The sequence below is a fragment of the Parasteatoda tepidariorum genome, chromosome 8 (genome assembly GCF_043381705.1).
Source record: "Parasteatoda tepidariorum isolate YZ-2023 chromosome 8, CAS_Ptep_4.0, whole genome shotgun sequence".
Classification (NCBI taxonomy): Eukaryota; Metazoa; Arthropoda; class Arachnida; order Araneae; family Theridiidae; genus Parasteatoda; species Parasteatoda tepidariorum.
The window spans coordinates 88345690-88358932 of NC_092211.1; the positions used below are offsets into that span (position 1 = coordinate 88345690).

Sequence of the window (13243 nt, forward strand, 5' to 3'; positions counted from 1 at the left end):
ATCCTGCTATAATTTTTTTTGTATAACGATATTTTGAAAAGTGAATTCCAGCATTTAAAAATTCATATTTCATTCTTCCTCAACTTATCAACAATGCAAACAAATTATGGCAGGATCAATCCTGGCATAATTTGTATGCATTTCGATATTTTGAAAAGTAAATTCCAGCATTGAAAAAATCATGATTCACTCTAGGGTTTCCTCAATTCATTTTTTTTTTTCTTCGATACTTTAAATTACCAATAGAGGGGAAACAGAATTGATCATGAAAAATTTCTTTCATAATATGGCATACTCTTTTGATATCAATTAGAATATGAGACATGTAAAATGTTTCTTTTATTGGTACAAGGAATGAAGGTAAGTCACAAAATATCACACAAAAAATAATTAAATAAATAAAGTATTTTAATGAAAATTTGAAGTGTAACTCAACTTAATTCAATTTGAACTGAAAATAATGAAGCAAAATATGATAATTCAAAATAGATTGCATTTCATTTGGATTTTTGAGATCTTATATTATTGCAAGCTAAAACAGTAATTGTAAACGAAAAACAACTATAATAATAATCATTAAAAATAACTTTACAATAACATCTATTAAAATTTATGGTAAGATAATTAACATTTTGAGTCAGTGTTCTACAATTAACCACAATTCATTAAATATTAATATATGCCCAACAGAAATATTAGTTTCTTTCAAAACATAACATCTTTTACTGAAGAAAATACAAAATTGGCTAAATATGATATATACAGGGATAAGATTGGCCAAAAGGCAAAAAAGATGAGTAAACGTGAGTAAATGTTACGTGAGTAAATGTTACATGATTTATAGCAAAAATATCAGTAACATTATATTCATTCAGTTTTGCTAATGTTGTAATGCCTACATATAGCAATAATCGTTGATAGAAAAACTGCCACGTTATTGTAACTAATTCAAGAAAAAAACTTTTCACAAGAATTGCGATAAAGGATTTTAAAATCGCGTGCATACAAATAGCGATTTTGGATTTTAAAATCGAGTGAATATAAATCACGATATTAAGATCACATGACTGAAACTCTATATTGGATTTCAAAAATGTGAAAATACAAATCATGATGTATAATTTTCAGATCGCATAAACGCGAATTACAATGCATAATTTCTAATTGGCGTGAATACGAATCCAAAGCCTAATTTTTAAATCAAGCGTAAATACGAAAGTAAATGTTGGATATTACAACTGCAAAAACAAATCACCATATTGGATAAACTCACGTTAATACGAATCATTACACAGAATTTTAAAAACGCCTCAATACAAATCGCGATATTGGATTTTTAAATCTCGTAAATAAGAATTGCAATGGACAATATTGAAATCGTGTGAATGAGAATTGCAATGTGCAACTTTTAAATCAGGCAAATACGAAAATCGATGTTTAATATTAAAATGCAGCGGCGTCTGGATTATGAAAATACAAGCTATCTAGTAGACGGGTAAAAATGAGGGAAAATCTCATTTTCTGCACAATTAGTAAAAGCTAAAATAAGTAGAAATGTTGAAGAGTTGGCTGCTACGTAGTTTGAATTCTCTATATATCTTTAGATATATTATATCTATATAACAAATCGGAAATAAATATAATTATTTTATTTCAACGGCTGAATTTTCAGAAAAAGCGGAGTATTTAAAATAAAAACTGAAACTTTTAGAGATGTTGTTGTTAATTTGCGTCACACTAAAGCTGCACAATGGGCTATTGGCGGCGGTGTGGGAAAAATCCCGGAGGATGATCCGAAGACGAAAAACTTTTAGAGAATCGGAGTATTTGATAAAAAGGCTGGAATTCAAGAGACAAAAGCGAAAAAGGCGGAAATCTAGAAAAATCTTATCCCTGTATATGCAAATAAGCAAAAGAAATTTTTGCATAGTAACAATTTAAAATTTATTCTTTTCATACAACTTTCAATCAAATATATAATGATATCGTCCAATTTTTAATGATTAGCAGATTTATAATAATAAAGAAGCTTAAAAGAAGACATAAATAAAATTTACAGTTAAATAAAGTCACATAATAAATTACATAATCCATTTTATCATAAAGAACATATCTCAAGGAATGATTTAACACTTAGCCTTGCAGTCATTCCATGTAATTTGCCAAGCGGCTTAATTTCTCAACAGAGCTGATCTGAATTTTTTACAACACTTGTACAAGGAAAGAGAAATTTTCTTTTCTGCTAGTTGGTATAAATGGATGATTTTCTGTTGTTTAACCAAAATGAATGACAATGGACAGAAATGATTTCATTGTTTTATGTTAAAGAATAAATTCATTCAACAATTAAATACTGCATAGCTTGTCTTAACTTGTGCAATGAAACTTTTTCCTAGGAAGCTGAATCATCTTGCTGCGTAATTTCTTTAATGAAAAAGAGCTCATTTTTTTAATGATAGAATTAGATCATACAAAAATACTGTTGGAAAATTTAAATTAAAGGATAGTCTTATAAAAGCAAAGTTTTGAAAATTAATTTTGGTTAAATTATGATTTATTTTATAAAATACAAAGATAAAACATATATACTAATAAAAACTATGCAAAATACTTAGAAAGAAAAAAAAATTTTTTTTTTTTAAAGATACGTTTAGTATGATGAACATCAATATAAGGCTCCAGAAATTCTCATCAGTTTTGCTATAACTATTTTCATTTATTTTATTTTCAAATAAAATAAAACTATGTTCAGGCACAACACTATTCTAATAATCAGAAACAGCTAAGTCATTGACAATTTAAAACTCTTAATAACAACTACAGTCACTGAAATCAAGAGAGAGAACAAACATCCTTATAATGCAATCTGAATTAGAGAGTTGAAAAAGGTTGGAAGTTCTACTTGAAACAGTTAGAATTGCTATCAGTGTAAGAAATATTGTCAGAAATATAGGTTATATCACTCATAAAATGCTTCCAGCCAGACGTCGTTAAGCTCTGAATAGAACATGCAAAATGCTGCAAAACATGCTTGCACATTACGCAGAAATATGGACACCTAATGCCATTGGTAAACTTAGATGTGAATAAACAATTAAACATCACAGAAATGCCAAAATAAAACCATGAATGAAAAAAAAAATGCATCACTACAGAAATCGCTGGTTGTACAAATTTTGCTACTTATACGTGGGCGTGAAATAGAGGGATATACAGAGAGTATGAAAGTATTGGAGTTTCTTTTTAGTCATTACACAAATTAATTATTAGCTAAAGAGCCATTTCACCACTTATGAATGTAAAATTTTCAAACTTTAAAAGCACATAACACAATTAAAAAAAAAAAATCAAGCAGATCTAATAATTTTTGCTAAAATTACTCTTGAAGTCATTTATATTTACCAATATTTTTATTAGTTTAAAAGATTTTTGAAACTTAAAAACTAGGCACTATATACATACAACAGTGTAAAATATCTGTAATAAAGCCAATTTTTAATTTATATAAAAAATAATTTAAATTTCTAAAAGTCAATAACAATTCTAATAAGTATAAATGATACCAAGAGTTACTAGCAAAATTTTTTTAAAACTGCAATTCAAGTCTGCAAGTATCATCATAACTGTAAATGATAAATTGTCTTTAGAAATAATAACTTGGTAATTAAAATTTACGAGATAAATTATAATCAAATAATTAAATGAACACAAAATAATTTATTTTTAAGAATATTTATGAAGAAAAAAAAATTTACACTTTTTGTGCTTAATCTCAATTTGAAACTTTTTTCTAACAAGCTTAAATTATTCTGGACCACTTTTTTCTTGAGATAGACATAATCTTATCATTGAATCTATAATTTATTTTATACAGAAAGAATAATACAACATGTAGAAGATTGAATAGAATAATACAATGGAAATGAATGGAAAGTATAATACAATGTTATATTGCACAAAGTCTAATTTGCAATGAGATTTTTCTTTAGGAAACTTAAAACTATTACACAGTTTTTTTATTATTTAATAATAAGATATTTTATTATATAATAATAAGATATTTTATTATGTAATAATAAGACAAAATATAATAATAATAAGTTGGCTTAAATACATAAATTTTTTTTGTTGAAATAAGTATTGCATTGCAATTAAATCAATATAAAATAATTTAGAACGAAGAATAATTCAAAATCCATAGCCGACATTAACTTTTGATAAAACTTTTATTCAGGAAGAACTTAAAATAAGCAAAATATCCTTGTAATAATTTTAACTGCATATCTTTTCTTTGCACAAAATGTCTTAGATAAAAAAATTAAAAAATATAGAGAGATCAAAATAATCAACATAATTTAATCTCTTATCATAATCAGCATTATTAATTCACTTTTTATTGAGAAGAAAAAACATAACATTTTAACTGGTTCCTTAATAAAATCCAGGTAGGATTTTTGTAATTTTATAAAGCAAAAAAAGTAACTTTTTTTGTTAGCAAGATAACTCATTTCCATGAACTTTTGCAGTTTAATATTGCTAATTTAATAATTCGACATCATAAAATAAATAATCATCTTTTCATCAAGAATACTCCAACATTTTATCTCTTACGGCCCATCTTAGTTTCTGATGAGACTTTTCTCCGGGAGGTTTAAAATTATCCCAGAATTTTTTGTAATAATTGTACATAGCAACTGGATCACTTTTCTTTTTACGTGGTGGCTTAAGTGCATGCGTTTTTGATGTATTTGACAATGTAGAACGGGGAGTGGATTCAGGACTAACAGCGACTATACTGCCTGAAGAACTATTTGATTTAAATGACAAATCACTGTATGAATTTGTGGTGCTCAAGGAACTAGGATAACAGCTGCTAAAAATACTGGGAATGTCAACAAGCTCTTCTGTAACAACTGGTTTTCCATCTTTGTATCTAAGGATTTTTCGTTTCAATTTACCATCAACAACAGTAGAATTTAGAGATGTCTCGTTCTTGGATAAAGCATCATGATCAGAATCACTTTCTGCAGTTTTGATAATTTTTTGTCTCAATCGATTTCCTAATTTGTAATTGATCAATCGTTTTCTATAGTCACCTAAAATAGATTCCATCTTTGGCGAATCATCAATCTGTAAACTATCCATCTCACTCGATATTTCTAAAGATTTTTGAACTTCGGGAAGCCTTTCATTCTTAGGTTTAGAAATAGGTGACCTTGTATGCAAACTTTTATTAGTTTGAGAAATGCCACCTAATTGAGGCAGGGACTTACAGCTGATTTCCTCTCCACTTGGCAAAAACTTATAGCCCATTCTAACTCTATCTTCCTCACTAGAAAACTGCTCCCTACTCTTATTTTCAGAGACTGTATGATAAGTCTCATAATTTTCGTATATATTAGGCAAATTACGAGTCCTTAATGGTAAGTCATTAGTAGATATACTAACATCGGTAGAACTACTATATATCTTTGAAGATTTTAAAGTATGCCTAATATTTTTATTAGCAATTGCTTTGCTCTGCAAATCTGCAACATAACTACTATTTGAAAATGAATTCTCATTTGGTGAAGGATCGTGAAATAAACTTCGTTTCAACGAGTTTAAAGATATACTGTCTGTTTCGGGAGTTGTATAATTTTTTATTTCCTCGTGTGAGCCAGATATTTCGCTAGACACCACCATATCTATCAGGTCTTGTTTCATCTTTTCAAATGTCTCTTTTGAGACATCATGGATGCCAAGTTCATGGAGTTCTTTATATATCTCTTCATCGGTAAAAAGCGTTGAATCGTTGTCAGACATTGCAATTGAATTGCTGTTTCAATAAAAATAACTATTTCAACACATGGACGGTTTTCCAAGAATTCATTCCGTTGTATTGAAAATTTTCTAACAAAGATTGTTTGTTACTCATTTGTTATTATTTATTTGAATCCGTTAATTTAGTACGTTTCCGTGCGTTTATTTCTGTCCATTTTCAGAACTATTTTTAAACTTTCTCTTTAATTACGAACGTTGAACTCAGTGACGGGTTTAAACATTTGGAAAAGCACGTCTTTTTTTATTTTGTTTATTTTGATGACCCTGGTTTTGATCCGCGAAAATTTAAAATTAAAATCTAGTTTGTGAGAGAAACAAATGAATTGTTTTTAAAAAATTATACTGTATTTAAAATACTGTATTTTCTCTGTACATAGTTTAATATTTCAAATCTTTTGTTCGTTTTCACTTATATCTGATTCAACATATTGGATAGTTTCAAACGATTTTAAATTATCTCTTAATTGCAAAAGATTAAAAATGCATATATCAAACGATATTTGTAGAATATATCTTGTTCTTAGAGCTAATATTGGTAAAAGTTTAATTTTTCTATTATGTGTTAAATTTTATTACTTAATATAATTCACTTCATAATTTTACCATATCACTTTTGCTTAATGAATAAGTGGAGTTCATATGCTTAGGATTTAATTTACAGTTGATTGACTTCTTTTAATTTCCTACCTTTTTTAATAGAATTTATTTATGTCTTGTACTTATAGATTTATTATTTTGTTGATTTTTATGTGTGCATTATGACAGTTTAGTGTAAACAATCAGTGAAGTTTGTTGCAAAAAATTAATAATTTATCAATGAATAAGTTATATAAAGTTTTTATACGTTAATGACTAAATTTAAAAATTTTAGAATAAAATAGCGATCTATTATGTTTCATGATCTCTTGCTTCACTGAATGGTTACTTTGGGTTTAATTGCTTTAAATTAATTTGAACTCATTGATTAATATTTAATATTCGTAAAAATCAATTAATTTTACTGTTATATCCTAATTTCTTTTTAATTTGAGAGTCTAAATAAGGCAAATAATAACATTTTATTTAAAAAGCTTTTTCTCAATTTAAAAGAAAGAGAAGTCTTTAAAATGCTTTTAGCTGCACATTTAATTCCTTTGTTGAGTTATGGTTTAAAAGATTTGCTTGATTAAATAATTAATTGGTTCATTTTCAATTTATTCTTATCTAAACAATTTGAGGGATATATTTGAAGGTAAAGTGAAAATTTTAATGTTATCATTTATTTATTTAAATTTATTTTTTTGTTTTGGAAGTATAAGCAGCTAAATGATTCAGAAATTAGAAATCCTTCTATATTTGTAAATTTCAAGATTTTTAAATTTCACCTCAAGCTTCTACTCCAAATTTAACAAATCGGAGTTTAAAGAAAATATTGCTTAATAAAGTACATTTACAGGAACATTTTTAAAATAGATATGTAGATGTCCCTTCAAATTTTGATTAACAGTGATTCTGCTAGACTTTGAAAAATACCAGTCTTAAGTTTAATATTATCAAAACTAAGTATTTGAGTCTATTTTTATTTTTTAAACAAAAGCAGGCCCATATTAAAAATAAATTATGCTCTAAATTCAAAGACAAACATAACATAAAATACAAATTAAGCATATGTCTCAATTTCGAAGAATATTTTGTGCTTTTGTTGGGAGGGAATGGTGATACTGTATCAATTAATAATTCATAAAATTTATTATTTTCTTGCTTTTTTTTTTCCCTAATGCGAAATTTTGCTATTTTCATTCGTTTGTGTAATATTAGTTTTTAGAGAATATATCATTTTATTTTTCTAAGGCAAAAAAAAAGTATTTTTATGCAATACATTTTTGAAGCAGTATCATGAAAAAGAATTATTATAATGAAAATACATACATATTAAGATTAAAATTAAAAGAAAATTCTTTAAAAATTAGCAGTATTTATAGAGTTTGTATGGATAGTAGCAGTAAAAATGTATGAAGGTTCTCTCCTATTGTATTCTATGGAAAAAGGATTTATGTTATGTTTCTTGATAAAGAACTTACTTTATTGGTGATGAAAACTAACATAGAATAAAATATCTAGTTTATAATTAATTTAATTATTTTTCTAAATTTCGTTGACATAAAAATTTAAATAATTTTCTTTTTATTAGTTAACATATATCTGTTTATGTAGTGCTCATTTTTAATATTTTTTATTTATTTAACACTAGACTAATTAGGCATTATTCCATAAGATACTCATTAGAGAAAATATGAATAGTTTGGACATTTTATACTTTGCTCAAAAACCTCATGAATTGTATGCATTTCTTGGGTTAGACTTATAATAAATTGTTTTTATCTTTTACTGTGTTCTGCTGTATATAAAAACTTTTTTTGTATTGGTTTTATATTTTAACTTTTTTTTACTTAATTTTTTTTCTCAGAGCATTGGAAATGGTGTTTTTTCTTACTAAAAAGCTTCTGGATGAAAAGAATCTGCTGTCAAAAATATGGTTAGCTGCTCACTGGGATAAAAAACTTAATAAATACCAGATATACAGCATAAACATTGAAAATACAGTGAAACAGATAATGTCAGAGGAGGTACTTATATCTTCATTTTTTCTACCTGAAAGAAACTACTAAATGATGAATTTTGTCAAGTTCAGCTCTCTGATTTTTTTAAAAATATTAAATTATGGGGTTGGATTTGAACTAAACTTTCCTTGAGTACTGTGGACAGAGGTATGTTTGAAAGACAAGAATATATAGTTAGCTGTTAAAGATAAGATGTAACTTTACTTTTTCACATAATTAAAAAACGTGTTCGAACATATTTAATACTGTTTTATTAATTTTGAAAAGTCATTCAAGAAACAAATTAGGGTTACCGAAGAACTGTTGAACGGCTTGTGTTTAGCATTAATTCCGATGACATTTTTCTTCAGAACCAGAAATGATAAGGCACTGGATGTAACATCTGGACTGTATGGTCAAGGTGCCCCCACCCAACAGTTCCAAAAGGGTTTTGGGCTGCTTTCACCAAGTGAGCTCTCGAATTGCCACCTAACAGTAAAATGCCATGTTTGAAAAGGCCAGGCCACTTTTACCAAGTATTTACCAAAAAAAAAAAAAACATTTACTCATTGTTATTCTTTTCTTTTTAAAAATAATTTCAGATCTAGAATATTTATTTCAATTGTCACTATCATGTTAATATATGGTACTTATTTTTTGCACAAGCTCATTAAGAACTGAATTTGTAGATAATTTCCCATTTTGATTTAGAAAACGCAATAATTTTCTTTTATGTTTGTTTATTTTATTTATTATTTTTAAAAAAAAATGAAGTTATCAAAAATTTACAAAAATGAATTTTAAAATATTAAAAAATTTAAATTTATATATTTTTTAAGTAGATATATTTCAATCATCTGTATTATTAATTATTGTTGTTTAAATGAAGAAAAAAATTACTGAATTCTTAACTTTTAATTTCGAAAAATATATCTGAATATTCACACTTTTATGGGTCAAAGGTCTCAAAAACTGGATTATATCGTCTCTGGTGGACCCAATTTTTGTGATTTTTGCAAAATAACATACTATTGACATTTTATAAATTATTTAAATTTTCATATTTTAATGCATTTCTTTCATTATCATTGCGAACTTGTAAAAACAAAGGAAAGTTTTTTCTGGCATTATGTTTATTCTTTTGTTGTATATACTATATATGCTTTACATGAAATACATGTTGGGTCCCATAAGTCAAATATCAATTATTGTTGCATTTTACATGTTTAACATGAAATTTTCAAGCTGATTATAACTTAACATGAAAGGAAACTGGACACAGCACGGATAATGCAATCCCACTCATCCATTTTGAGGAATGCTATTTCTATTTTCTTTTGTTATAGGTAACAAATGAGAAAATAAACAAAATAGTAGTAAAAATAAAGTAGTTAAAGCTTTTAAGCTTATTTTAATTTGTTTGTTTCATGATATTGTTTGCATACATTAATGTAGTACATATTGTCGTAGGCCATTGAGGCAAAGGGGTGCAATTGTTCTTGTTTTCCAGTGGTGCCTTCTATGGCCAAGAATTCGACTTCTGCTGCACCCAAACGTCGCACCCATATTTGTATTGTGTGTAATAATTGAATTCCGAATAGTTTCATTATTTAAGTTTTGTTTTTCTTTGACTACTAAGTTGGATGAATGTTTTAATGTTTTTACTTCATTTCTTTTCATGTTTTTTAATAAAAGCGTAATTTAATACTAGAGTAAATTTCTTCCGTTTTGAAACTGTTATTCCAAAAAACTTTATTTTTAATCGAAGAAATGATAAAAGTTCCTCTAGAAGTTCCCCTCTTCTTACTTGATATTTTTTAAAATAAACAAGTTCACTAAAAATAAGTTACTGATTGGAATGACTTCCAAAAACTTTTTCAATTATTCTAAATGTGAATTAAATTTTGTAATGTCATAAATGTTCTATTACATTGATTACATGTTCAAGGGCAAACTATGAAGTTATGTGTTTATGCATCAAAGATTAATTTTAAACCTACGATTAATGTGAATAAAATGTATATTTTTTAACTTTTAACTGAAATAAAGAATAAAAAACTTAATTTTTTTTTCTTTTTAAATTGTGTTTTTAATTTCCCTTTGCTTTCATTATGTAAAGGAAAGTTTATTTCTTTTTACAATAACACACAAATCTCTACAATCCTAATGAACATAAAAACTCCCTGATATCTTATTTATAGGTCCAGTTTATGCAATTTACTGTGAAATAATGATTTTAAACCTTTCGATAATTACATTTTGTTTCATCTGAATTGAATTTTAGGTAATTTTTTTTAAAAGTATAACTGAAACTGTGATTTTGGACATTTAAAGCATGCTGAAAGAGTTATAACTTATGCTCTAAATGTTATGTCTATCAATAATAAGTATTTTCTAAACATAATTTTGTTCATCATTTTAGATTGTTCTTGATTTAAGAATCTCTGGACACTTGCTTTTTGGAATTGTGAGAATCTTTTCTCGAAAAACAATGTATTTGTTAAATGAGTGTAGCAGCATCTTTTCCAGAGTAAAGATTTACCAAACTGGCCTTATTGACCTTCCAGAACCAAAGAGAAAATTACCTCTTCTCTCAGCCACTCTTCCTGATAAATTTGAACATTTCAATGATTTTAATGGGGAAAGGTAAATTGGCTCAAAAAAATTACTGAAAAAATAAGAGTTTTTTTAACTATAATTTATAATTGTAATGTTAGCTTCAGAAATGTTTATAGGTATAAGTATAAACTACATTTTTTCCCCTTGATTTGCTGATACTATCAAAAGCTATTTACTTATAACTGAAAATGTGTGGCTTGAAAAACCATAAAACAAAAAGTAATGCTTATTTCTGCATGCTTAGGTGTAGAGTTAACAAAAATGTAGAATATCCTCGGGAAACACCCCTGGTTTTAAATGTTAATTTACCTATAACTTTCAGGAATTTGTAATATCATGAAAAGCTATTGTGTAGTTTTTTTTTCTTTATTCTCAATCTTAATTGATATTTAATTTACTTGATTATTTTGCTTTTAAAGTGTTGAATAATTAGAAGTAGAAATGTACTGGGTACCTGGCCTAACCCGGACCTGGTAAAAGAGTTATGATGCGGAGGCACACAAACACGGTTTTTTAGTCACGCGGCCCGACCAATTTTGCTGGGTATCTGGTGACGGGTAACAAGCATTTACATGCGACACAACCATATTTAGATTTATAGTAGCCTTAAAACTATTCATAAAAATAATTTTAGCTTTGGATGGGTATTCATATCTTCCATCTTCTTAATAATTTAGCTGAAATACTGATAAAGGCATTACATATTTTACTCTTGTGCAGAATTTTAATTCTATAAAGTGGACATACTTGGGTCAGAAAAATATGATTAGTAAAGAGACGTGTCTGCTTAGGTGAATGACATGCAAATTCAAAAATCAAACGCCGCAAACTATTCTGATTAAATTTATATGATACCTAGTTGATAAATACAAAGTTCAAATTAGGGAATTACATTGATATTTACTTTAAGTTATAAAATAATAATGAATAAATTTAAAAAATAACTTTGGAAAATATGATATATATATATATTACTCTCATATTAAATCTGCTTGCATCGAGTGAGTAAATGCAATAATATGTTTTTATTATTTGGGTTTGCAGGCTTTGTATTTTATAGAAGTATAATGGACCCCAGTTGCAAACAAAACACAAATATTTTCATATAATGATGCATTAATTATTCTAATTCAATTACTAATTTAATTCTTTAACAAAAATTGTCAACAAAATCAACAAAAAACTCAGTTTAAAACATTTTATTACATTTTCAGTAATAAAATGATTAATGTTTATTTTGGAAAGAAGCATATCTGAATAAAATTAGCCACTGGTAACTTTAATCTATAAGAAAATGTATTTCTTACTCATGAGTTGAATAAATGCAATTTCCAACCAGACTTTTTAAAGTTCCCTTCCCTTTTGACTAACCACAGATGTCCAACAATGGAAGTGTTTTCAAGATTTTTTTGTGTAACACAAACATCAAAGTTAATTCGTCCCTAGATCTAAGATTTACTGTATTTTTTTAGAGTTCAACATTAGTAGGATATGCGATAGAATCACAACTTAAAATAAAGCAAAATCGCTATATGAATCTTTTGTTCAACAATGGTAGAGTTGGTTGTTATCCTGATATTCTCGAATTTTGTGTGTGTTCAAAACATCTCATTTTCTGAAAATACAAATGTGAATTTTTTGTTGTTGTTATCGTTGGCCATTAAATCAGAGGGGTGCGACTGTTCTTGTTTTCCAGTGACGCCATCTATGGGCAAGAATTCAACTTCTGCCACACCCATACGTCACACCCGTTTATAGTGCTGACCTATTCATACAAACATTTATTCATCCACAGATCGCAATTTTGACCCAATCTCCAATTCAGTACCCTTGAGGCATAATTTGTTATGGGAACCTGACGGACTTTGTGATCCTACAGATTTAACATGCACCAGTCACCATTCACTACAAGGGGAGTCTTCGGCCGGCTGGATTCGAACTCCCGTTCTCATGAACTCCCTGTCTCCCAGGATGTGGATTTTTTTTTAAAACTAGATTTAACGAGTCAAAAATTTATCTTTTTTAATCTAACATTTTCTTTTTAAATTTTAATTAATAATTCTGATAGAAATCACAACATTTAATATTTTTAATTTAGAAATTGTCTACTAAATATATATATGGCTGAGGGATATATTTTTAGCCATAGGACTTTTTGTTTGAATCATTTTGGGAATATGAAATATGAATTGATAATTCTATGGAAAGGAAACTCGACTAAT

The 13243-nt window shown here is 27.2% G+C and overlaps 2 protein-coding genes across 3 annotated transcripts in view; one reads left to right on the plus strand and one right to left on the minus strand.

Moving 5' to 3' along the window:
• Window positions 1–320: 320 nt before the first annotated feature.
• Window positions 321–5952, minus strand: LOC107438427 (uncharacterized). The gene has a single exon (XM_016050726.3). It carries the CDS (start codon window positions 5803–5805, stop codon window positions 4582–4584), a length of 1224 nt encoding a protein of 407 aa, XP_015906212.1. The 5' UTR covers window positions 5806–5952; the 3' UTR covers window positions 321–4581.
• Window positions 5953–6048: 96 nt separating this feature from the next.
• The window catches only part of LOC107438426 (double-strand-break repair protein rad21 homolog), a 35885-nt gene continuing 28690 nt past the window's right edge, over window positions 6049–13243 (plus strand). For both annotated transcript variants that reach the window (XM_016050724.4, XM_071184340.1), the window contains exons 1-3: window positions 6049–6358; window positions 8270–8429; window positions 10825–11048. In XM_016050724.4, coding sequence (XP_015906210.1) covers window positions 8280–8429; window positions 10825–11048 — 374 coding nt within the window. In that variant the 5' untranslated portion in view covers window positions 6049–6358; window positions 8270–8279. The remainder of the gene's footprint in view (window positions 6359–8269; window positions 8430–10824; window positions 11049–13243) is intronic.